The 25,684-nt window shown below is 36.9% G+C and overlaps 2 protein-coding genes across 2 annotated transcripts in view; one reads left to right on the top strand and one right to left on the bottom strand.

Moving 5' to 3' along the window:
• The window catches only part of FAM185A (family with sequence similarity 185 member A), a 58,495-nt gene extending 37,688 nt beyond the window's left edge, over window positions 1-20,807 (top strand). Inside the window, exons 6-8 of the mRNA XM_029927857.1 lie at window positions 607-702; window positions 5,266-5,400; window positions 19,875-20,807. Of these exons, the coding sequence (XP_029783717.1) occupies window positions 607-702; window positions 5,266-5,400; window positions 19,875-19,987 (344 nt within the window). The 3' untranslated portion in view covers window positions 19,988-20,807. The remainder of the gene's footprint in view (window positions 1-606; window positions 703-5,265; window positions 5,401-19,874) is intronic.
• FBXL13 (F-box and leucine rich repeat protein 13) overlaps window positions 20,362-25,684 on the bottom strand; it is a 181,052-nt gene continuing 175,729 nt past the window's right edge. Inside the window, 2 exon segments of the mRNA XM_029918797.1 lie at window positions 20,362-20,579; window positions 25,551-25,683. Coding sequence (XP_029774657.1) covers window positions 20,362-20,579; window positions 25,551-25,683 — 351 coding nt within the window.

Here is a 25,684-nt window from a genome sequence, read left to right as displayed (position 1 = left end):
TTTTATTCTCCTGACTTAACAATCTGTTTAATTCCAAAAACTTGAAATATTTAAATATAAACAAGCTTTGCCCATTCTTTAAGTGATTTCCTTTTCCTCCATTTCTGCCCTCTAAGAAATGCAACAAAGTCTTATCTAGAGTAATCTTTCACCATTAAAGTACTTTTTTAGCACTAGCAAATTTGCTAAAAGGAGAAAATACCAGAAGTTTTAATTTTTTTATTAACTTAGTTACCACTTCTGTGTGTCTGTACATAAGATAAAATTCTTTAGTTAAAATTGAAAGTTGAGGATAAACTAAATATTTCAATAGTGCTTAATAAGCTTGGCTGTCAAGGATCCACTGCTTGCATACTGTCCTTCCTATATATTAGGTTGCTACAGACATAAGGATTTTTTGTTAGTTATCTAGGTTTAAGATTTGTAGATTTCTGATTCTGTTTTCATTTTTAAGTGAAAGATGGCATAATTATGAGGAAAATACAGAACCTTGTGAGACTCTTAAGTGCCTTATCCTAATGCTGAAGCAGAGCCTTTTATTTCAAATTTATCATTTCAGTTACTACAATAAGAACAATTATATTTATGTTTTTCTTTTTTTCCTAGATTCATCCTCTGGAAGCCTGAAGGCCTCAACTCATCAGGGTGCAATAGATGTTTATGTCAGCCAACTAGGGAAAGTGGAGTTAAAATCTCATAAAGGTTAGCCAAGTGGAATGTTTTATTTTGACATATGGTGTATGGAAGGTTTTATGTAACATTTCGGAAACAGATGGTCAAATTATCTCTGTTGACATCATGAGTTCAAGAAAATTTCTTCTAATAGAATTTGATTTAAAGATGGACTGGAAGGGTGTCTGGCTGACTCAGTCAGTGGAGCATGCGACTCATTATCTCAGGGTTATGAGTTCAAGCCCTACATTGGATACAGAGATTGCATAAAAACAAAATCTTTGAAAAGAAAAATATAAAAACTGATTTGAAACAGATGGTCATAAATACTATCATTCCCTTTGTAGTGCAAACAAAAATGTTACAATATATTGACTGTTACTGTGCAGTTGTTAGTGTTTGGGTTTTTCAGTTTAGTTTTATGTCTGAAATAGAATATCTTTTGGAGTGAAAATGCTCCCATACATTCTTTTGGAAGCTTTTCTACCCTCCTGTAGGAGGACCTTCTTGGGCCATCACTCTAGAGAAATTCTTGGCAGAGCATGATAAAGGTATCACCAGGAAGGTCCTCTAACGTAGTATGACATGTCTCTTCATATAATCTATTTCTATTACGAATACCTTCTAAGAATCTAAGTATTTCATTAAAAATACTACATTTTTTAGTCTTGTGAAGACTGAATACAAGTCTTGGTGCCAGGTGGCTCAGATACATGGAATTGTGTGGCCATAGGGGCTACAGTGGCCCGGGTGCAGAAAGTGGAGACACGTAGCTCTATTTATTTTTTGGTTTTGTTTTTTGTTTTAAAGTTTTATTTATTTATTTTGAGAGAGAGAGAGAACAAGCAGCAGAGGGGCAGAGAGATGGAGAGTGAATCCCAAGCTGGCTCCACACCATCAGCATGGAGCCTGATGCAGGACTGGATCTCATGAACCATGAGATAAAGACCTGAGTCAAAATCAAGAGTCACGCGCTTAACTGACTGAGCCCAGCTACCCTGAGAAACATAGCTCTGTTTAAAATTTTTTGAGGTACACGCACTTGGGTGGTTCAGTCAGTTAAACATTCAGCTTAGGTTCAGGTCATGATCTTGCGGTTCATGAGTTCAAGTCCCTCATTGGACTCTGTGCTGACAGCTCAGAGCCTGGAGCCTGCTTCAGATTCTGTTTCCACCCCCACCCCTCCTCTCTCTGCCTCTCCCCGTCTCACGTTTTGTCTCTCTTTCTCTCAAAAATAAATAAACATTAATAAAAATTTGTTTAAATGAAGTCTGGAAGATCTTGCATATTGCCCGGAACAGGGCTATATACATAACTATGAAAATACATCCTTACAGAAACCACTTATTCCGGCTGTTAGCAATTTTTTGGTCATGTTGGTTTAGTACTTTATTGTCCAACAAGGCTCTCTTGTCAGAGTGTCAGAATAAAACTACAAACACAGAGTCTTGAAACAGAAGGTTTTTTGCTGACACACAGGTGTGATATGATTTCACAAGATCACATTTTTTCCCTTTAAAATAGGATAATATTGTGTTCTCTCTAAATTTCTGAGATCTTCAGTAATGCCATTAAAGGTATTTTGTAAGTCATATAATGCATTCTCTTCTTATGAAGGCCCAAAGAGAAGAATGTAAACCATTGCTAATGTAATGTGACTAGTAACAGAGTAAAAACAGAGTTTTGAACAAGTAGCTCTTATATGAAAACTATTTCCTATTTTGAATATGGGTGGGCAAAAAGGTAAAATAAAACCAACAAAAACATTATTAATCTTCATCCACTTAAAATATTCTTGAGCATTATTTGGTATGTTACTCCACTAAGCTATTGAAAAAATATGTGATGTAACAAAATTTGACTAGGATTATAATTTTGTGTTTTTTCCTATTGGAACTGGCATGAAGCTTAAAGCTGGAAAAACTAGAAACAAAAATTTCTGTCAGGTCTTTTAATTCTAATTATACTTGGAAACTAACTTTTTAGAGGAATGGTAAATTATTTAGGATTCTGTTGCTTGATGGTTAGTAAAGACATCTGGGATCCTTTCTAGCTCTGCTTCTGTCTTGCTGTAGGGTTCAGGAGCCAACCACTTGAGTCTTTTAGCTGTTCTTCATTTTGCCATGTGAAAAAGAATGTTGCATGCTTGTTCTCTTTCTTCCTATGAGTTAACATGGTGACCTTATCACTTCTTTCAAAAAGGCCATGTTCAATAGACTTAAGAGTCAGACCTTCATCTGAGTACTTAGTTTTCCATTTAAAATTTGTCCTTGATGAAACCACTGTTCTTAATATAGTATGTCTTCAGTAGGTGGTACAATTAGTATTAGTCCACTTTTTTAAGTTCAAGAAATGGTATTGAGGGGTACATGGGTGGCTCAATGGGTTAAGTGTCTGACTCTTGATCACAGCTAAGGTCTTGAGACCCTCTTGATCTCAGTCTGAGGGTCGTGAGTTCAAGCCCTGAGTTGGCTTAAACCTTATTTAAGTAGGCTCCACACCAGTGTAGACTGATGTCAGTAACCATGAAAATAGTTTATGGAGTGGAAGAGGCTGAAGATACAGCAAGAGTTCTCCTTTCTAAACAATGTGTTAAAGATGGGACATTTGGAAAATTTTAAAGTCATGAGAATTCTCCTTTCACAGACAGTAAATGGAGTTTGGTAGTGATGATTTTTGTTTTTTAAGGATGTGGAGAGAGATGAGGATAGAGCTAGTTGCATTGTTTAACATTTTTTTTAATTTAAGAAAATTATGTTTATATATTTTTTGAGAGAGAGAGAGAAAGCAAGCTGGGGAGGAGCAGAGAAAGAGGGAGAGAAAAATCCCAAGCAGGCTCCATGCTGTCAGTTCAGAGCCTAATGTGATCCTCAAACTCATGAACTGTGAGATCATGACCTGAGCCAAAACCGAGTCAGGTGTTTAACCAACACAGCCACCCAGGCGCCCCTATTTTGCTTAACATTTGTAAAGCTCTCACATATTTAACATCGCTTTTTGATTTAAAAACAGAAACAAGTGTTCATAAACTTGCCACATTTGATATATTCAGACATAAAAAGTCCTAGGAAAAGGTTTTAAAAACATACTTTTCTTAACCTAAATCCCTTATATCTGTTGTTATGGGGAATCTCCTATCAGTAGTTTACATTTAAATCTTGAAAAGCAATTTGTTTTTTTAAATAATATAACCCAGTTGTAGTGATCTACTTTATTTCCCCCTTTTTTGAGGGATGATTATTAGAGTTTATCAGTCTTAGCCCAGACTTTTCAGCTCCAGTTAGAAATGCTGACAAGAGATGAAATTAGGGAAACTTAAGCTCATGTTAACCAAACTAAAAAACATTGTGCCATAAATAAGTGCATTTTAAAAGCAATCTTTGCAATATTCACAATGGAAGTCATCCTGATCACCTTTGTCCACAGAAGAAATGGACCTAATGTTTTATGGCAGGGACCTGTTATTTATTTTCTTCAATAGATGAGAAACAGAGAAAGAAAACCTCCTTTTTTTTTAAATTTTTTTTACTGTCTTTATTTTGAGAGAGAGAGGCAGAGAGTGAGTGGGGGAGGGGCAGAGAGGAGGGAGACACAGAATCCGAAGCAGGCTCCAGGCTCTGAGTTGTCAGCACAGAGCCCAGTGCAGGGCTCGAACCAACAGACTGTGAGATCGTGACCTGAACCAAAGTCAGCTGCTTAACCGACTGAGCCTTCCAGCCTTCCCAAAAGAAAAACTTCTGAAAGAGGAGTGTGTTGGTGAGTTTGCACCCCAACAGATGTAATTACTTTGGAAAATTATTACTTAGCTAACAGAGTACTTTTTCTTACCTCCTCCTTTAAAAATTACTGCAAGATTATGGTGGAAGTAATGTTCAGTGTCTTGTCTCATACACAGAAAGACTGGTATCCATTGAAAAGAAACATGAGTCAGTTGAAATTCAAATATTCTCTTTTTTATTATTGTTGTTTCCCCCATTCCATCCCACACCCCCATCCCCACCCCAACATACACACACAGTGTACAACTGAAAACACAAGAGTTTAGGATTTTGGTTATGTCATATGATCATTGAAAACAGAAGCCCTATAATATGATAAAGTAGCAGTGTGTGAAATACCACAGTGGTTAAGAGTATGGGCCCTGTTGTCATTGAAGTCAATCTAGTTTGCAACACTAGTGCTAGCAGGAACTTGAACAAGTAAAATTGGGATTATAATAATACCTTATGAAATTGATACATAGATTAAAAGAGACAATCTAACTAAGCTGTCTTACTCTCAGTAAATGCTCAGTTAATGGTGAATACTGTCTGCAAACTACATGTGTAGTATTCTACTCACTTTTCTGATATTGGATAAGCTGACTAGATAAAGATCTTGGCAAAAGAAGTTCATAATGTTCTAATGACCCATACCCTTGACAAGAATTACTCTGAATGCCTTGGGAGGAAGGAAAAGGCACTGCCATTTCAATAAAATATGCTAAGGAGTAAAAGTTTTTTAGGAGCAATGCTGCCCTTTCAGTCATTTTTCAAATAGCCTTTGGTACTTTTGATTTCATTGTATTAATAAACTCATTTACATTTATTTCAGGTTCTATTCTTGTCAAGGTCGCATCTTCTCTTCAAGCTCATTTAGAGTTATCAGGGAAAGAGGTTGATGTGAACTCCGAAGTCCATGTTCAAGAAATGGCTAAAGCTCATAAAGATGATGGCGTAATAATTACTGGTAAGGGTGTTGCATTTTGCTATGTAAGGTGAATAGTCATAGTCCATACATGAGTAGAAATATGGTATAGGTAACTGCAGTTTTAGTCTTTTATTCCTTTCCACTGTCACATTTTGGTGTTTGACACTCTTTTCTTCCAACTGCTTATCAGTAGTGCAATGTAAACATTTAATTTGAACCACTAACTAACCTGTTATTGGATAAAAGCAATTTAAAATATTTTTCTATCTCCAAGAGATATTTGCACACTCATATTCACAGCAGTGTTATCACAGTAGCCAAAATGTAAAAGCAACCTAAATGTCTATTGATGGATGAATGGTTAAGTGAAGCGTGGTATATACAGACAGTGGAATATTATTTCGCCTTAAAAAGGAAGGAAATCCTGTCACATGCTACAACATGCATGAGCCTTGAGGACGTTATGCTAAGTAAAATAAGCCATTCAAAAAAGACAAATACTGTATGACTCCTCTTACATGTGATATCTAAAGGAGTCAAGTTCATAGAAACAGAAAGTAGGAGAAGGGGATAATGGGGAATTGTTCAATGAGTTTAGAGTTTGAATTTTACAAGAAAAAGTTCTGGAGATCTGTTTCACAAGACTGTGAGTATACTTAACACTACTGAACTGTAAACTTAAAAATGATTGAGATGGGAAGTTTTATGCCATGCCTTTTTTTTACCACAATTAAAAAATTTTTTAAACCATTAAATTTTTTTTTTGGGTGCTAAAGCTACTTTCTAACTGTTGGCCTTAAAAAATCATCTAAATACATAGAGTACAAGATTTAAAGTTACCTTTGTATGTTTGGAATAAACACAAATTTAGTTTGGTATTAGGCACATTGTAAACTTGCTCTTTTAATATAAAAAATTCTCAGTCCCAGTAATGTGACTGGCTTTTGCACATTTTTTTAAATAACCGTTGGCTGCATTGATGGCTTATATTACTTTTTAAAATATTTATTGTACACATGTGTATAATAAATACATATAAATGATTAAAAAAAAGAATGCTGGTGAAGTTTTCCTTTAAATCTTAGCAGAACAGCATTGAAAGAGCATGTGTGTGGTGGTGGTGGTGGTGGCAGTGGTAGCAGTGGAGTGTCTTCATGAGATCAGGGTTCAGTTTTAAATACAAGAATACCTCAGAGATACTGTGTTCCAGACCACTGCAATAAAGCAATTCATATGAATATTTTTGGTTTCTTAGTACATATAAAAGCTATGTTTATACTGTACTGTAGTCTGTTAAATTGTACGATAGCACTACGTCTAAAGAAACAATGCAGATACCTTAATTAAAAATGTTTATTGCTAAAAAATGGTAACCATCATCTGAGCTTTCAACGAGTCATAATCTTCTTGCCTTGATGTTGAAGGCTGCCAACTGATAAGGGTGGTGGTTGCTGAAGGGTGAAGGTTGGGGTGACTGTGGCAATTTTCTTTAAGACGACAGTGAAGTTTGCAGCATTGATTCTTCCTTTTACAAATGATATCTCTGTAGCATGTGATGGTGTTTGATAGCATTTTATGCCCAAGAGAACTTCTTTCAAAATTAGAATCCATCCTCTCAACCTCTGCTGCTGCTGTACCAACTAAGTTTATGTAATATTCTAAATTTTTTGTTGGCATTCTAACAGTCTTCACAGCATCTTCACCAGGAATAGATTCCATCTCAAGAAACCACTTTATTTGTTCATCCATAAAAAGCATCTTTTGATCTATTAAAATTTTTTCTTGAGATTGAAGCAATTCATTCACATCTCAAGCTCTAATTCTATTTTTTTTCCTCTTTACACCACATTTGCAATTACTTCCTCCCCTGAAGTCTTGAACCTCTCAAAGCTGTCCATGAGGGCTGGAATCAACTTCTTCCAAACTCCTATTAATGTTGAAATCTTAACCTCTTCCCATGAATCATGAATGTTTTAATGGTATCTAGAATGAATCCTTTTCAAAAGGTTTTCAATTGACTTTCCTCCATCAGAGGAATCACTCTCAGGGCAGCTATAGCTTTATGAAATGTATTTCTTCAATAATAAGACTAGAAAGTTGAAATTACTTTTTGATCCATCAACTGCAAAATGGATGTTGTGTTAGCAGGCATGAGAACAGTAATCTCATTATACCTCTCCATCAGAGCTCTTGAGTGACTACTGCATTGTTAATGAACAGTCACATTTTGGAAGGAATCTTATTTTCTGAAAATACGTATCAACAGTAGACTTAACGTGCTTAGTAAGCCATGTTGTAAACAAATGTACTATCATCCAGGCTTTGTTGTTCCATTGATTGAGCACAGGCAAAGTAGATTTAGCATAATTTTTTTAAGTTTTTAAGAAAATTTTTATTTGCTTATTTGAGAAAGACAGAGACAGCATGAGCGGGAGAAGGGCAGAGAGAGCAGGAGAGAGAGAGAATCCCAAGCACACTCCAAGCTGGCACCACAGAGCCCACTGTGGGGCTCCAACCCTGAAACTGTGAGATCATGACCTGAGCCGAAATCAAGAGTCAGGCGTTCAACTAAGCCACCCAAGTGCCCCTAGCATAATTTTTAAGGTCCCTACGGTTTTCAGTATGGTAAATGAGCATTGGCTTCACCTCAAAGTCAGCAGCAGCATTAGCCTCTACCGAGAGGGCAGCCTGTCTTTCGATGTTTTGAAACCAGGCATTGACTCCTCTTCTCTAGCCATGAAAGTCCTAGGTGGCATTTTCCTCCTATATAAGGCTATTTGTATACATTGAAAATGTATTGTTTAGTGTAGCTACCTTCATTAATGATCTTAGCTAGATCTTCTGGATAATTTGCTGTAGCTTCTACATTAGCACTTTTATGTTATGGAGACCACTTATTTACTTAAACCTCATTAACTAACCTCTGCTAGCTTCAGACCTTTTTCTTATAGCTTTCTCACCTAAACAAACCTTCACAAAATTAAAGAGTGTTATTAGGCCCTTGCTCTGGAGTAGGCTTTGGCTTAAGGGAATATTGTGGTTAGTTTGATCTTCTATCCAGACTGCTATAACTATTTCCATGTCAGCACTAAGGCTATTTCACTTTCTTATCTTTCATGTCTTCACTAGAGTCATACTTTTAATTTTCCTTCAAGAACTTTTCCTTTGCATTCATAACCTGACTAACCATTTGGCACAAGAGGCCTAGCTTTCAGCTTGTCTTGGCTTTGGACAAAGCTTCCCTCAGTAAGCTTTATCATTCCTAGCTTTTGATTTCAAGTGAGAAGTGTACGACTCTTCCTTTCAGTTGAACACTTACAAGCTATTGTAGGGTTAACTGGCCTGATACTGTTGGCACAATATTGTTGTGTCTCAGGGAGTAAGGAGGTGTGAGCAGAGAGAGAGAGTCCATGGAGCCATCAGAACATACTCATTTATCAATTAAGTTTGCAGTCTTACATGGATGCCATCTGTGATGCTTCAAAGCAGTCACAGAAGTAACATCAAAGATCACTGATCACAGGTCACCATAACAAATGTAATAATAATGAAAAAGTTTAAAATATTGTGAGAATTGCCAAATGTGACAGAGAGACTTACAAAGTGGCAAATGGTGAAGGTACCAGCAGACTTGCTCAGTGCAGGGTTGCCATAGACCTTTAACTTGTAAGCAATACAGTGTCTACAAAGCACAATAAAGCAAAGTGCAATAAAGCAAGGTATGTCTTTATTTTATGTTATAAAAGTTAAAACAATCTGTTAAAAATCATAGAATCTTAACAAGCGTAACAAGTAATAAAAATAAGACCTGTTCACCCACCATCAGATCTAACTCAGTGCCCACTGTGCAGACTCTTAGTGACATGGTGAAAGTTTGATGAAGATTTAACTGCATTTAATGTAGTAAGAATCAACTTCTTGTGATCTAATCTCTTGAGTTTAATAAGGAGATAACAGAGTTAATTTTTTTGGCCCCAGTAATCTAAAGCAATAATATAAATTTGTTTAATAATGTTCTTCATGAAAGCATAATCAAATTATTTTATACATATTAAGAATGAATTATAAATTAAAGTTAATTTGTCATTTTCTATTGTTACTCATAGAATCATGAAATTTAGATTTCGTTTTAATTCAGTTTTAAAACTCTAATATAAACACTTAAACCACTAAAGAAAGACCTCATTAAATCATTCTAGAACACTTACTCGTCCTGTCACTGGATAAAATCAGTTTCTGCAGACGTGATCTCTTTTTTTCTTGCCCATTTTTATTCCACCAAACCAGAATCAACTCATGCATAATATATTTAAAAACAAATGTTATCTTCCCTTGCCTATCTCCTCCTCCTCCTGTCTTCTGTGTTTTCCTTTATTTGGTCAGTCACTTAACAAACTTTTATTAAGTCAGGCACTGCTAGAAACTAGGAATGACAGATAATAGAGTATGGTCTCTCTGCCATCTGGGACACTTACATCCTAGTAAGGCAAGACAAATCAGTGAACACAAGAAAGTGGAATAAATGTGGTAGTAAAGATATGTTTATGGTGCAGGGGAAGCATGTATGTGACACATCTAAATTAGACCACCATCGTGAGTTTGAAGAGATGAGAGAAACACAATATAGCTAGAGTATAGAGAGTAGGGGAATGTGGTGGCATAAAAGAAGGCTAGAGACTTTGGGAGGGGCCAGATCATATAGGTTTGGATTTTATACTCAGTTCAATGCAAAGGTGCCAAAAGGTTTTCATCTGGGTTTATACAATCAAATCTATGCATTAAAACGTTCACTGAGGGAGGAGCACCTGGGTGGCTCAGTTGGGTAAGCATCCGACTTAAGCTCAGGTCATGATCTGGCGATCTGTGGGTTCGAGCCCCGCACTGGGCTCTGTGCTAATGGCTCATAGCCTGGAGCTGCTTCAGATTCTGTGTCTCCCTCTCTCTGTGCCCCTTGACTGCTTGCTCTGTCTCTCTCTCTCTCTCTCTCTCTCTTTCTTTCAAAAAAAATAATAATAATAAACATTGGAAAAAAAAGTTCACTGAGGAGTGCCTGAATGGCTCCGTTGGTTAAGTGTCCGTCGACTTGGTTTTGGCTCAGGTCATGATCTCACAGTTTGTGAGTTTGGGCCCCACATTGGGACTGTTTCTCTCAAGATAAATAAATAAACTTAAAAAAAACTTCATCGAATATTGAGTGGAGAAATATTGAAAAGGACACTGGTGAATGAAGGAAAAGCTAACTAGCTGGCTACTGCAGTATTTCGGGAGAGCTCTCTCTGTGGCCTGGACTCCACAGTAATCTATCTTAAACTCAACAACAACAAAACAAAGCCTTCAACAACGTTTGGATACAGAAATAGATAAATGGATGCTATGAAGGAGATACATGCTTACCTCACTGGTTAGTATGAAGCTCCTCAGCCTATTATTTTTGTGCGTTCTTTGTTACTATGTCTTATACTCTAGCCACACATTCCTAAACCAGGAAAGCCCAAGTTGCAGAACAAAGTTTATTTCCTGCTTACAGCACAAGAATCTAGGTACTGATCAGCAGAATTTCTTTGTAGAGTCCCATATGACCTACTACGAGCCCTTGATGTATCTCTAGATTGTCTCTGATATTAGGTTAAATCCATTAGAGTGTGCATAGAGACCTCACATAGAGACATGGTGGTCCCTTTTGGAGAGCCATACGAACAAATGACCAAGTTTACAGAAACTTTCATATTTTATTTTGATTCTAAGACTGTTTGATGCCCAGAAGGCCACAGACCTTATTTATCAGATGGATGGAATAATTTAGGAGGCCTAGAAAATCAGGGCAGATTGCTTTTTTGTGGAGATTTCCAATCTGAAACCCAGTTTTGGAAATAATGAGCAGTTTTATATGTGAGTTGTTATTATAGGCAGCTGAGCTCAGCTCATCTGGGCCTTCCTTACAGGGCCTATGAGGCATAGAAACAGAAATACCCTCACTGTTAGGAGGTCTGGATTGTATCTGTAGCATGAGCCGTGCATGATTTCTGCAAGAAGCCATGCCAATAACAATTTGTCCCTAGGGCTCAGGCTTCCCACAGGGTTTGATGTGTCAGCACTTTTATTTGATTTCCTGCTTCATGATTTCCCATGCTGTTGCTGTCACTAATAACTGTACATTGTATAATTCTTAGTGATTTACAAATATTATATGCTATTCTGAGGTCAAAGGAAAGCCTAGGACTCTCAGGCTGAAACATATACCTTCTTTAAAGCTATGCGCAGTGTGTATTCTTTGGAGTGCATTTAAAAAATTTTTTTAAGATCCTTGGTTCCAAGTTTTGTTCTTTAAGAGGTGGTGAATGGCTTAGGTAAGATATTTCTTGGAAGAAACTGACTTCTCTATTAGCTTTTAGTCTTAGTTCATCAGCTTACATATAACCTCACTGTGGTATATCAGGACATTCTCTGAACCCAAAACTCCATGTGGTACAAAGTCCTGTATCTTCAAGCCCCTGGTTTAGATGTTTAGAGAGTATTAGAGATAAACTGTGTTGCCAGCCAAATGATGCCTGTCCTCATCTGCTTAGTATAGAATGTGATTCTACTGGGTTCGCTTTATCTTAGTCAGACTAGAAGTGTAAAGCATATAAAAAAAGAATTCATTTGGGATCAGACCACCAACCCAAAATAGACTTCTCAGCTTGTTTTCAGGCCAGAGAATGATACATTTAGTGGTATTATGATTTATAATGGAAAACTGATTCATGAGTTGGAAAAAAGGTTGAAATGGGACTAAGCCCACTGAATGGCGCTTTGAGATCTAGAGACAGTGCTTTCCCTCCAGACGGGGGGGGGGGGAATTTAGTGTTTGATATGACTCATAGAAATGATTCTTTTTTTAAAACTCTCTGAAGTTTGAGTTTTCTCCAAGCTTATAGCACATGGATTTATCAGTCATGTAGATAGCTTTAGGATGACATGGAAGAAATTCAGTAAGAGAATGAAGAATGCTATAGTTTATGGCTGTCTGCTTAAAAATACTTTAACAGGGGGCACCTGGGTGGATCAGTTAGTTAAATGAGTGTCCGACTTCAGCTCAGGTCATGATCTCATAGTTCGTCGGTTGGAGCCCCACATCAGGCTGCAGGCTCTGTCTCTCCATCTCTCTCTCTCTCTCTCTCTCTCTCTCTCTCTCTCTCTCTCTCTCTCTCTCTGCCCCAACTCATGCTCTGTCTCTCTGTTTCTCTCAAAAATGAATGAACATTAAAAATATATATATACTTTTAACAGGGAGTTAATGTAGAAAAACTGCCTTCAGATTGTTTGTGCTTTTGAAGTTTATTTATTTATTTTGAGAGAGAGAGAGAGAGAACGAGCAGTAGCAGGTGAGGGACAGAGAGACAGAATTCCAAGCAGACTCCATGCCATCAGCGCAGAGCCCAACTTGGGGCTCTAACTCACAAACCATGAGATCATGACCTAAACAGAGATCAAGAATAGGACACCTAGCTGACTTAGCCACCCAGGTGCCCCAGATTGTGCTTTTCATGTGTTCTTGTTTCCCCGTCATTTTGTTAAAGTATAAGATTCTGGGAATGTCATAGACAATAAGACATCAACCTTATTTGTTAATGTTTTCCAAAAAAGACCAGATTTTGTTTCTTTTCATATGCAAACTTTATCTGTAAGGCTAAATAGTAAATATGTTAGACTTTGCTGGCTACATACAGTTTCTGTTGCATAGTCTCTATTTTTAATATAACCCTTTAAAAATATAAAAGTCACTCTTAGCTCTTAGGCCCTTAAAAACGGGTGTCAGGCCAGATGTAGCCTGTAGACTATAATTTGCTCACCCCTAAACTAGAGATCAAAGTGCTTGTCCCAATCTTAGAGCATGTGAATTCTGTTTATAATGCCTGGGGATTTTTGTTTTTGGTTTGTTTGGTTCTTTTTTTTTTTTTGTATTTATTTTGGTCATTTGAGAAATACTGAATCACAGTCAAATCTTACCCTGAATGTCCTTTCCCAGTAATGAAGAAAAAATGATTTGTGCTCATAAAAGTGTGATTGCATAAGATTTAAGAAACAGTGCAACCATAGAAGATCTACAATGACAAAAACGTAGAAATATTCAATATCACTAGCCATTAGTGAAGTGCAAGTTAAAACCGAATTAGATATTATCTCTTAGAATAGGTAAAATAAAAAATATTGATAATACTAAATGCTTTCAAGAATGTGGAGAGACTGGATTTCTCTTACATTGTTGTTAAGAGTGTAAAATGATATTTCTACTCTAAAATTCAGTCTGGCAGTTTGTTAAAAAACTAAACACGAAACTACCATATGATCCAGCAGTTATACTCCTGGGCATTTGTCTTGATGAAATGAAACTTAAAGTTCACATAAAAACCTGTACACAAAAAGTATAGCTTTATTTGTGATACCCCAGAATTGGAAATGATGAAAATATCTATCAGTAAATGGTTATGCAAACTGTAGTATGTCTGTGCAATGGAATACTATCCCACAATATAAAGGAATTTTTATTGATACACACAACATGGGTGGAACTTAAGGGTAGCATGCTGAGTGAAAAAAGCCAGTCTCAAAATGTTATACACTGTATGATTCCATTTATATAACCTTTTTGGAATGATAAGATTATAGAAATGGAACATAGACAAGTGGTTGCTAAAGTTTAGGGAAGAAGAGAGCAGATAAGACTATAAACATGTCATGAGGGACTTGTGATAGAGGAGTTTTATATCTTGATTATAATGATGGTTATACATCTATACATGTGATAAAATGTTACAACAGTATACACAAAACTGTAAAAAAGTTGAGTGCATGCAAAACATCGTGAAACCTGAGTAATGTCTGTAGTCTAATCAATTGTACTTTGCCAACCAATTACTTGGTTTTGATAACACACTATAGTTATGTCACCTTTGGGAGACCTGGGTTAATGGGTGCACAGGACCTTTGTGTAGTATTTTTGCAACTTGATATGTGTCTATTATTTCAAAATAAGAAGTTGGAGAGCATAATAGAGGGAATGAGAGAGGGGGGAAAGGTGGAGAGAGGGAGAAAGAGAAGAGAGAAACAATGAAGGCTTCCAGTGAGGAAGTGGAGTAAAATGGACTGATTTACCCTTTTATCTAAAACAACAATAAAATTTTGTAAACAAGAAAAATCAATGAATAAACAGTTTCTAAGATATTATACATCAAGCAATGAAAGAAAGTGATCACTGAGAGATGTGAAACAAACAAAATCAGCCCCTGCTTACTGTCTTGAGAGAGTCTCCAGTCTGCAGTACAGAGGAAACCACTGTGGAGCCCACAGACTCTCTGAGTTGAGGAGACCGTGATGAGCATCCACACAGACCAAGACAGAGTTCATAGGACAAAGTAGCAGAGGAAAGACAGCCCTGTGTTCTCACTGGTCCAGGAATAATGCCTGTGCCACCTGCCAAACTGGAAAAAATTGTAACTCATGGAGCATTGGGTAGAGCACTCAGTTGTTAGAAACAATTACCCCTAGACTGGACATTTCTCCAGAACTGCCTAACAAATCTTAAGGCAAGAGATGAATGCTTAAACTGTTTTTGAGTAACTTAACTGTATCTCTGAACCAAGCTCAAGATGTATAGGAATACAAAATCATCTAGCACCGAAAAAAAGAAAATTTACAATATCTGGCATCTAAGTAAAAATTAACAGACATGCAAAAAGGCAAGAAAACATGACCCATAATAAAGGGAATATCCACTGAAACCCACCCAGAACAGACACAGATGTCAGAATTAGCAAAGGAGGAAAATAAGTTATCATAACTGCATTCCACATATTAGAATATAGGATAAAGTTAAGATATGGAAGATGTAAAAAAGACCAAATTAGATTTCTAGAAATAGAAACTACAATGTCTGAGATGAAGAATACAGAGGTTGGGATTAAACATAAAAATTTTGAGAAACAATCTTTTTGAGAATAATTCTTGGGCAAAACTGATTGTCTACTCAAAGTCTAGAGGTCTGTTGACTTTGTTATTGTTCCAGGTAATTGAGAGAAAATGTAGTGATGAGAACCATTAAAACTAGTTTAAAAACGGAGCATCTGAGTGACTCATTTGGCGAGGCCTCCGACTTTAGCTCAGGTCATGATCTCCTGGTTCATGGCTTCAAGCTCCATGTTGGGCTATGTTTTGACAGGTCAGAGCCTGGAGCTTGCTTCAGATTCTGTGTCTCCTCTTCTCTCTGCTCCTTCCCTGCTCATTCTCTCTCTCTCTCTCTCTCTCTCTCTCTCTCTCTCTCTTTATCTCTCTTTGTCTCAAAAATAAACATTAAAAAAATTTTTTTAAACAAGAAACTACTACAAGAAAGTAGTTCAAAAATACTTTCTTGTCAGTAATAATTTGTTGTTAAGATCCTAGGGCTGCATTTTTGTCAAGGGCAGGCTGCAGATATTTCTAGAATGTTGACAACATTGAAATATTTGGTTATAGACTTATGTATGATTAGAGGTTTTATTTGTGAAATGTATGCATTAAAAATAATAAAATATCAGAATATTTTTATGTTTCATAAGTTTATGATTTACTTTTTAGCCAGTTGGTAAACTTTTTGAGGATATTAGTATGTCTTTGTACATCTTCTGAATATAAAGATGTAAACTACTTTAGCACCGTGCTTCCCATAATAGTGTTTATAATGTAAAAGAGAGAATTCCAACTATGAGTCATTGAGGTTAAATCCACTAATAAGGCAGCACCAGAATTAGCCTTCTGAACCAAGGGTTGATGAAGTCTGTCATAGGTTTGTGAGAGGGAGGTGGAGGCCAGGAACAGGGGAGGGGAAGGGAGAAGCTCACCTTAGTGAAGAAGCTTTTTAAGCCTATTTTTCAACAAGAGAATTAAATTTTGCAAATTACTACTTAGAGCCCTGTCTTTAGCCACAGCCACTGCTGATTAAATCAGGTGTTATTTTGGGTTAACTAATGATTAATGCTTCTCAACTAGGTATTGGGGGGAGAGTAAATAAAAGAACTTGGAGATTCATATATTTGGGTAGATTAGAACAGGGCAGATTTAGAGAGCAAACACTGGAGTTTAAAAACATGTCTTTAGAAGAAACTCTTCCTCCCATTTAACTAATGGAAGCCAAACTACATAGGGGTAGGGTAGTCATTTCCCCTTTTTTTGGCCAATAAAACATTGATTTTCATTGACAAAGGGAATTAAATAAGGAACAAGTTTTCTGCACCCCAAGGTCCAATATGTGTTGCAAGATTTTTGTGGGAAGGAATGTATAAACTTTACAAATTAGAATGGACTCTCCACAGACTCGGGCCAAAGTATGAAAAGCTTTTAATAAATTACTTATTAGGCAAGATAGAGAAAACTATTTTCAAGCAACCCAAGTAGAATTGTATAAATATAAACTGTCCTGTGTTTTGAGTATTGTCCCTAGACTAAAATTGCTGTGTGTTCATTTTGGTAGTAGCAGCAGCACTGTGTACAGTATGAGGGCCAAGGGCAGGCTGCCCCAGGAAAGGCCACTTTGGCATAAAGATTATTTCAACTTACAAGTAATCAAAACCCAGTAGATGCAGTAAAAGCTGTCTGCCTCTCCCTCAACTGCATAAATTTACATTGGAAAGGAGAGCCAGTGCCTGAAAGAGAGCTGTTAACAGAGACTCCCCTTTACCTAAGAAACTTGCCTGCTTAACTGGGCAACTTTTGTTTTTCATAACACTTCCTTTCACTTTCCTGCTCATGGTCCCTACCCCTCTCCTTAGCTCATATAAGCTTCAGGTTCCTCATCATCTTTGGAATTTCATATGTGTGGGGATTTTTCTCCTGTAAAAAAGTCTCATGTCAATTTGATTCTAATTCCAGTTAAAAGGACCATAAGGCAGGGGAAGGCCTTCCTCCCCAACAGTAACCTCCTCTACTGTTGCAAAAGCAAATGAGTAGATTGGCTTCTCTTTCCATACGCATGATTGGGGAGGTGACACATAAATAATTAACGAAAAGATCTTAGGTGTTTGGGGAAACCTTACTATTTTTGAATTTTTACTATTGATGCCAAAGAGTGTAAAAAAATAATAAAGTTAGAGCAACCAATGTTCAGGATTTCTAGTTCTTTCCTCTATATTTATTTAAATTGCTAGGGGAAAAAATACGTATTATAGAGAACCTATTGGGTGCAGGTACCTCAAAATCCTGACCTACTAAATGCAGCACAGGCACAAAAAGAAGAACATTAAAATTGACATTGCTCAACTCCTTAATGACAAGTTGGAGGAAAAAGAGAAGCTTCTGTGAAATAACAAAATTTTGCCAGGTAACTAGATCTGAAGATCTACATTGGCTTTATTAAACAATTCATGAATTGGGCAGCACCTTACCTAGCAAGTAGATGCACACCAAGAAGTTGTACAAAATGGAAGGTTTTTCCAGAAGGAGGTTAAGACCAAGAAAGTTGTTGTTAAAAGAAAAGGGTTATTCCAGGCTATGCCCTGGAATAGGAAAAGGGGGAGGGGTGTCTTATGCAAAGGACCTCATCATCCTCTGGGGAATATAGAGGTCCCATGTGGCAGACTCTCATTGGCACTGACTGAAAACTCCAGGCTGACCAGCTAAGACTAAATTTCTGGGGGAGTTTGAAATTGCAATTAGATTATGTTTTAAGCATCTCTTTGGGAACTCAGTCTAAAAGACACTATTTGGGCCTGTGGTGTTTTGTTTTGTTTTTAACACACCTAACACAGGGATTTACCAATTGGAATGAGATTTTAACCAGTATAATGAGAAGTAGAGTCGTGATGATATTGAAATCTAGCAAGAGAGGGAGCCTGGGTAGCTAAGTCAGTTAAGTGTCAGACTCTTGATTTCAGCTCAGGTCATGATCTCATGGGTTTTTGGGATTGAGCCCCACGTCGGGCACTGTGCTGACAGTGTAGAGCTTGCTTGGGATTCTCTCTCTCTCCCTCTCTCTCTCTCACACACATACACACACACAAATAAATACGTAAACAAATAAACATTGAGGAGCACCTGCGTAGCTCAGCTCAGTCTGTTAAGTGTCCAACTTCAGCTCAGGTCATGATCTGTGGTTTGCAGGTTCAAGCCCCACCTTGGGCTCTGTGCTGACAGCTCGGAGTCTGGAGCCTGCTTTGGATTCTGTGTCTCCCTCTCTCTCTGCCCCTCCCCTGCTCATGCTCTGAGAGCTCTCAGAACTAAACAGACAAACATTTTAAAAAATTAAAAAGAAATAGAGGAAGGGAAGCAGAAGGGAAAACTCTAGAGGAAGTCATTGGATACTTGAAAGATGCAATGAACTCTAAAACATAGAGAAGATTATGGTTCAGATTAAAGGGGAGGCAAGAACTCAGAAGAATTTGTATCAAAGAAGCCCTCCACACAAAGGCTGGATGGTATAAAGCACCTTTTCATCAGCTAGGAACATCATATGGTACTGACAAGGGAAAAACTATACTAAAGAAAAATTGTTTCCTGATTTGTGTGTTTGGATTCAGCAAAGAAAATGTATATAAGCAATTGAGACAGTGTATTCACAACTCTCTTCAGTACAGTTTTGATTGGTCTCTTAAATTCAGAATTGTAATCGAGCTTTAAAGGAGGCATAACACTTTAATTACCTTGATTGAAAGAAAAAAAAGCCTAGAACTAGAAGAACAGAGATGAGAAATAAACCAGGGGAGCTGTCTCACTGCCACAGCATATGACCTTGAGGGCACGGAGCGGCACCACATGCAGAACCCAGCAGACTCCTGAAGTGGAGACTGAGCTGAGCATCTGGGGAGCCCCGGGCTGTTAGATTTTAGAAGAGAGAATTTCAGAGAGGAGGGAGGTGCACAGGGTGCCCATGAGCATTCATATGTGTCAGAAAATGACCTCATACCTACTACAGTGTGAATGAACTTCAAAATGATTATGCTGAGTGAAAAAGCCTAGAGTTTTGAAAAAGGATAAAATGTATACTGTATGATTTCATTTATTAAAATTTTAGAAAATGCAGCTAATACATAGTGACATAAAGTAGATTAGTGATGGGGTGTCATGGGGAAGTGGAGGTGACAGGCAGGCAAGGGGCAAAAAGATGACGGAGGAGCAAAAGGCAACTTCTACGAGTGATGTATTCATTATTTGGATTGAAGAGAGGGTGCCACAGATTTTTACATACTCCAAAATTTACTTCATTGCATATATCATGCACAGGTCATTTATCAGTTGTACTTTTAAAAACCTCTTTTTAAAACCTGCATACCAAAAGGGAAAAAAAAAACCAGATAAAAAGAAGTGTAGCTTCCCTTTCAGTTCTGAGAAAATGAAAGGAGGGAACAAGCCCAGGTAACTGTAACTCTATCCTGGCGGAGACTGTCCTTACAAAGATTTTTGCTGTTACAAAGTGGTTTCAGTTTCAGCGATGTGTTTTAGGATCTATGTAGTCCGATCTTGTTCTTGTCAATGAAGATATAACTTTATGCAATTTTGTATTGCAGGGCTCATGAATCAAGCAAGCAAACATGAAAAATGGATTAAGGCCGATGCCCCAAAAGGCACTATAAATTTTAGAAGTCAGAGCTGGTTTCAGTCCCTGAAACTGCAGGACTAAGGATGGTTTGAGTTGTATTTATAATTTTTTAACAATTAGCAGATCTAAGACTACAGAAATGCAAATACCAGAGTTCTTCTAAGTGTTGAAAACAACAATTTAGAATGAATACTAGTGAATTGTCTTGTGGGGACCTTTTCAAACTTTGTACTTAGCTATTGTATTCATTTTTTATTGCCCTGTAATAAATTACCATAAACTTAACCAACTTAAAATAACATTTACTTAACTAGCTCACAGTTCTGTAGGTCAGGAGCCCTGCACGACTAGACTCTCTGTTCAAGGTGAACTCAAGTTCTCATCTAGATGCTCTGGGAGAAAAAAATCTACTTTCAAACTTGTTCATATTGTTGGCAAAATCCAGTTCCTTGTGACTACAACTGAGGTCTCTCTTTCCTTGCTGTCTGTTGGCTATCACTCGAAGCTTCTAGAGGCCACTTGCGTTCCTTCTCATGTGGCCCTCTCCATCTTAAAGCCAGCCCTTGTTTCTCACACGCCGAATATCTGGCCTCTTCTGCAACCACGCTGGAGAAACTGCTTTCAGAGGGCTTGTTTGACTCTGTCAGGCCTTCCCAGGATAACCTTTGTTTCGCTGTGTGATGTAACACAGTCACGAGAGTGCCAGCTCATCATATTTGTAATTTCCATTTACACCCAAGAAGAGAAGATTACACAAAAGCATAGGTGATGGGCGGCAGTTATCTTAGAATTTCTTTCACTTTAGCTCTCTTGTAACATGTTTGCTACTTAATATTTCTTATGACATCAATTTAAATGTAAGCTGTAAATAAAACACATCATAAAAATGATATATTTGCTACTGATTCTTAATTTGTTTTTGCATAATCTAAGATACAATGCATTTGAAAGAGAAGAAACATTCAACTATTTTATAGCCTGCTGTATGAAGATTGATTTTCACTTTCACAATAGTGTAATGTATAAAGTTATTTTATGAATCCTTTCTTTCAAACCTTACCTGTCTACTCCTGGGACATTTAATTTACATAAGACTGAATAGACCTATCTTTTAGATTGTTTTTTATGGTTAGGATACATCAGCTCTTAAACAATAGTTTATAATAAGCCTTTTTTTTTTAAGTTTATTTATTTAGAAAGAGCGCAAGCAGGGGAAGGGCAGAAAGAGAGGGGGACAAGGAATTCAAAGGTTTTACGCTGACAGTAGTGAGCCTGATGTGGGGCTCAAATTTACAAACTGCGAGATGACCTGAGCCAAAGTCAGACACTTAAACGACTGAGCCACCCAAGTGCCCCTATAATAAACCTTTTCAAATATTATGACTTATAATAATCTCAACATTTTACTTATTTAGAGTTCTATTTTTAACTTCATATTTATGAAACAAAAAGTCAACTTTGTGGAATATCTCAGTCTCCTTTTAGTTCAATCTTCATGAAATAAAAATTTATAGAAATTGGGACAGTACTCATGTTAGTATATTTGATATAGTGTGTGTGTGTGAAAGTAGAGGAAACTGAAGCCGTGAGACAATTTTTATAATCTTTTTTCACCATCATGCAATTATATAAATGTTTTCATGATTAAAAATAAAGTTTATGAAAAACAGCAGCCAGAAAGTTCATCAGCATAAGAAGCAGTAAATAAAGATCTTAAAGAAAATGTGCATATTTGAACCACAATAGTCAAGTCCAAACAGAAAGGAAAAGATGCCATATTTTGCTCTCTGAGCACTAACCCATGTATGGCAAATGGTTAAGAGTTGAAGTCCGAAGTAATATTTTGGATATTTTGAGTTCTTTACACTGAGGACTTGAAGATTTCACCACCTGTTCATTCTGCTTTTTAGTACTCCTTCACAGCCCACTTTTTCTAATGCCTACCCTTTTTTTTTTCTTTCATTTGTGTAGTTATAAAATGTGTCTTTCTATATGAGCAAATGTGTCTCCTGTTTTCGTTTAAAAGAAGATCTTACTCAAAAGAGTTTTGGAGCAAGCACTGACAGTTAAATACCAAACACCCTACTTGGTTTCTAGAGAACATAGCAGGGTATCTTTCTCCTTACTCGGATCTTCTTTATGCAGGACTTATTCCTTTAAAAAGCAGTTGTCTTTTTTATAGGTTTCTCCAGTTGTGTGCTTGAAATATTTAGGGGGCAGAAACTTAGCGATCAGAAGTGAATTTTTCTGCAGCTGCCAGAAATCTCTAGATTTAAAAATTACCCTCTTATATCATCTTAAGTCTCTTGGCTCATGTCTGAAAGCTTCCTATTCAGCTGATTCCCTTGCAGTCCATTTCTAGGAACCATTCTACAGCTAAAAGATACTATCCTATTTCAAAAACTCTTTCAAAATCAACTTTAAAAAAGGGAGAATTGTTAAAAACATTTAGGTAATATAAAGTAGCTTATAATCATACTTTGCACAGCCCATTTTAAACTCTTCAAAATAATTTTTCTTTAAGTTTTATCCTCACTGCTGATATGTGGGGTACAAAGAGACAATGGTTAACTTCATTTAAGAGATAAAGAGCCTCAGGGCAGCTGGGTGGCTCAGTTGGGTAAGCCTCTGGCTTCAGCTCAGGTCATGATCTCATGGTTTGTGGATTCGAGCCCCACATCAGGCTCTGTGCTGACAGCTCAAAGCCTGGAGCCTGCTTCAGATTCTGCGTCTCCTCTCTCTGCCCCTACCTCACTTGTTGGCTGTTCCTCTCTTAAAAATAAACATTTAAAAAACTAATAAATAAATAAAAAGAGATGAAGAACCAACAGCATTTTCCACTGAACTAGAACAAACAATCCTAAAATTTGTATGGAACCACCAAAGACCCTGAATAGCCAAAACAGTCTCAAAAAAGAAAACCCAAACTGGAGGTATTACAATTCTAGATCTCAAATTATATTATGAAGCTGCAATATCAAAACAGTATGATACTGGTGGAAAGACAAATCAGTGGAACAGAATAGAAAGACCAGAAATAAACCCACAATTATATGATCAGCCTTCAACAACAGAGCAATGGGAAATGGGAGAAGAGTCTCTTCAACAAATAGCGCTGGGAAAACTGGACAGCTGCATGCAGAAGAATGAAGCTGGACCCCGTTCTTGAAATCATACAGAAAAATAAATCCAAAATATACTAAGTACCTAAATGTGAGACCTGAAACCATGAAAATCCTGCAAGAGAGCAGTAATTTCTTTGACTTTGGCAATAACAATATCTTTCTAGGTATATCTCCTGAGGCAATGGAAACAAAAGCAAAAATAAACTATTAGGACTACATCAAAATAAAAAGATCTGCACAACAAAGGAAGTAACCAACAAATCTAAAAGTCACCCTACTAAATGGGAGATGTTTGTAAATGACATACCCAATAAAGGATTAGTATCCAAATACATAAAGAACACTACTCAACACTGAAAAATCACAAATAGTTCAATTAAAAAATGGACAGAAGACATGAGCAGACTCTTCTCCAAATAGGACATCTAGATGGCCAATAGACACATGAAAAGATGCTGTATATCACTCATTATTGGAGAATAGCAAATCAAAACCACAATGAGATATATCACCTTGTACCTGTCAGAATAGCTAACATCAAAAAACAAGAAACTATAAGCAGTGGTGAGGATATAGAGAAAAAGGAAGTCTTGCACTATTAGAGGGAGCTCTCTTACAAACTAATGCAGGCACTGGAAAACAGTGCAGCGATTCCTCAAAAAATTAAAAATAGAACTACCCTATGATTCAGTAATCATATACTGGGTATCTACCCAAAGAATATGAAAACACTAATTCTAAAGGATATATGCATTTCTATGTTTATTGTAGCATTATTTATAATAGCCAAATTATGGAAGCAACCCAAATGTCCATTGAAAGATGGATGGATAAAGATGTGGTAGGGGCACCTGGGTGGCTCAGTCAGTTAAGCATCCAACTTTGGCTCAGGTCATGATCTTGCAGTTTGTGAGTTTGAACCCTGTGTCAGGCTCTTTGCTCAGAGCTTTGAGCCTGGAGCCTGCTTCAAGTTCTGTGTCTCTTTTTTCTCTGCTGCTCCTTAGTTCACACTATCTCGCTCTCTCTCTCAAAAATAAATATTTAAAAAAAATGTTTAAGATGTGGTAGATATGTACAATGGAATATTATTCAGCCATAAAAAGAATGAAATCTTGCCATTTGCAACAACATAGATGGATCTAGAGAATGTCATGCTAACTGAAATAAGTCAGAGAAAGACAATAACATGATTTCACTCATATATGGAATTTAAGAAACAAATGAACAAAGGAAAAAAGAGATGAACATAAAAACAGACTCAACTATAGAGAACAAACTGATGGTTACCAGAGGTGAAGTGGTTTGGGAGGATGGGTGAAATAGATGAAGGGAATTAAGAGTATGCTTGTCATTATGAGCACTGACTAATATAAGGAATCGTTGAATCACTATATTCTACACCCAAAACCAATATAACACTACATTGGCTACACTGAGGAGAAAAAAGGTAAGTAACTGAGGAAATAGGTTAAAAGACTAATCCAATATTACCAACACAGCTTGTTTATGGCAGTCAGAACAGAGTTGTGCTTACTCCTGGACTCAATAAACAGGAGTGTCACATAATAACAAATAATGATATACTACCACTTGAATTCTGTAGTTATTATCTTTTACCAAAGTGGTAAAATTCCATGGATGAAAGCTTATTAACAATAATAAGGAGTGGACACATGGTTGGCTCAGTTGGTTGGGCAACTGACTTGATTTTGGCTCAAGTCAGGATCTCACAGTTGAGAGATGGAGCCCTGTGTTGGGCTTCACACTGAGCATGGAACCTGCTTAAGATTCTCTCCCTCAGCCCCTTCCCACTTGTGGGCATGCACCCTCTCTCTCAAAAAAAAAATTAAAAATTAGTAATAAGGAGGACATACACAATTAATAACCCATATCTCCTAGCATAAAATAGGGAGAACATCTTTTTTGACATAGCAAAGTTTAAAAATTCCTCTATAGTGCAGATGTGATTAAAAAGAGATGTCTCTGAAACATTGCAGAGACATCCTTTCTATTCATAAATACTTCATGTTTCTATTTAATTCATCCCTGAACTGTTAAGTCAAATGTTGAGAAGAGTCCAAGGTCAAGTGGAATTTAGTTCTTAATTTTAAATGTCTAGAAATAACAAGGCCTTGTTTCCTTTTTTATATTGTCACAGATCTTTAAAGCCATTGCCCTGACTCAAACTCCTACTCTGACGCATATGGCTATCTCTGCTTTCTTTTGTAAAGAAAGCCTTTTACATTGTCAAAAATATCATATCTCTCAGGGTAGTTTTATATGACTGTAACCTTAGATTTGATAATCTCATCAAAACTATTGGTTTGATTAAGGTAAATTTAAGTGGAAAATTTACAGTGTGGCAACACTTCATTTGGGTTTAAAAATCATTCATCTAATTAGAAGAACTAATAATATATTTAGAAATATTTGTAGTTGGAATAAGAATCAGATGATTTGCTGTTTGTTGACACTGTTGAGATCCAGCTAATAAAAATACTTGCATTAAGTGAAGTTACCAAGTTTTAGATTTTCCGTTCTTCTTGCTTGTGGCTGAAGGTCTACTTCCTCTTCACTACTGTATGTTGACTCTGTCACTGTCCATTCTACATTTTTAAGTGGTGTTATCTCATGTTGTCCTGTAAGAGGTTTT

Source organism: Suricata suricatta, chromosome 2 (assembly GCF_006229205.1).
Source record: "Suricata suricatta isolate VVHF042 chromosome 2, meerkat_22Aug2017_6uvM2_HiC, whole genome shotgun sequence".
Taxonomy (NCBI): domain Eukaryota; kingdom Metazoa; phylum Chordata; class Mammalia; order Carnivora; family Herpestidae; genus Suricata; species Suricata suricatta.
The sequence above is the reverse complement of the archived record's forward strand: the minus strand, read 5'-3'. Positions and strand labels throughout refer to the sequence as shown.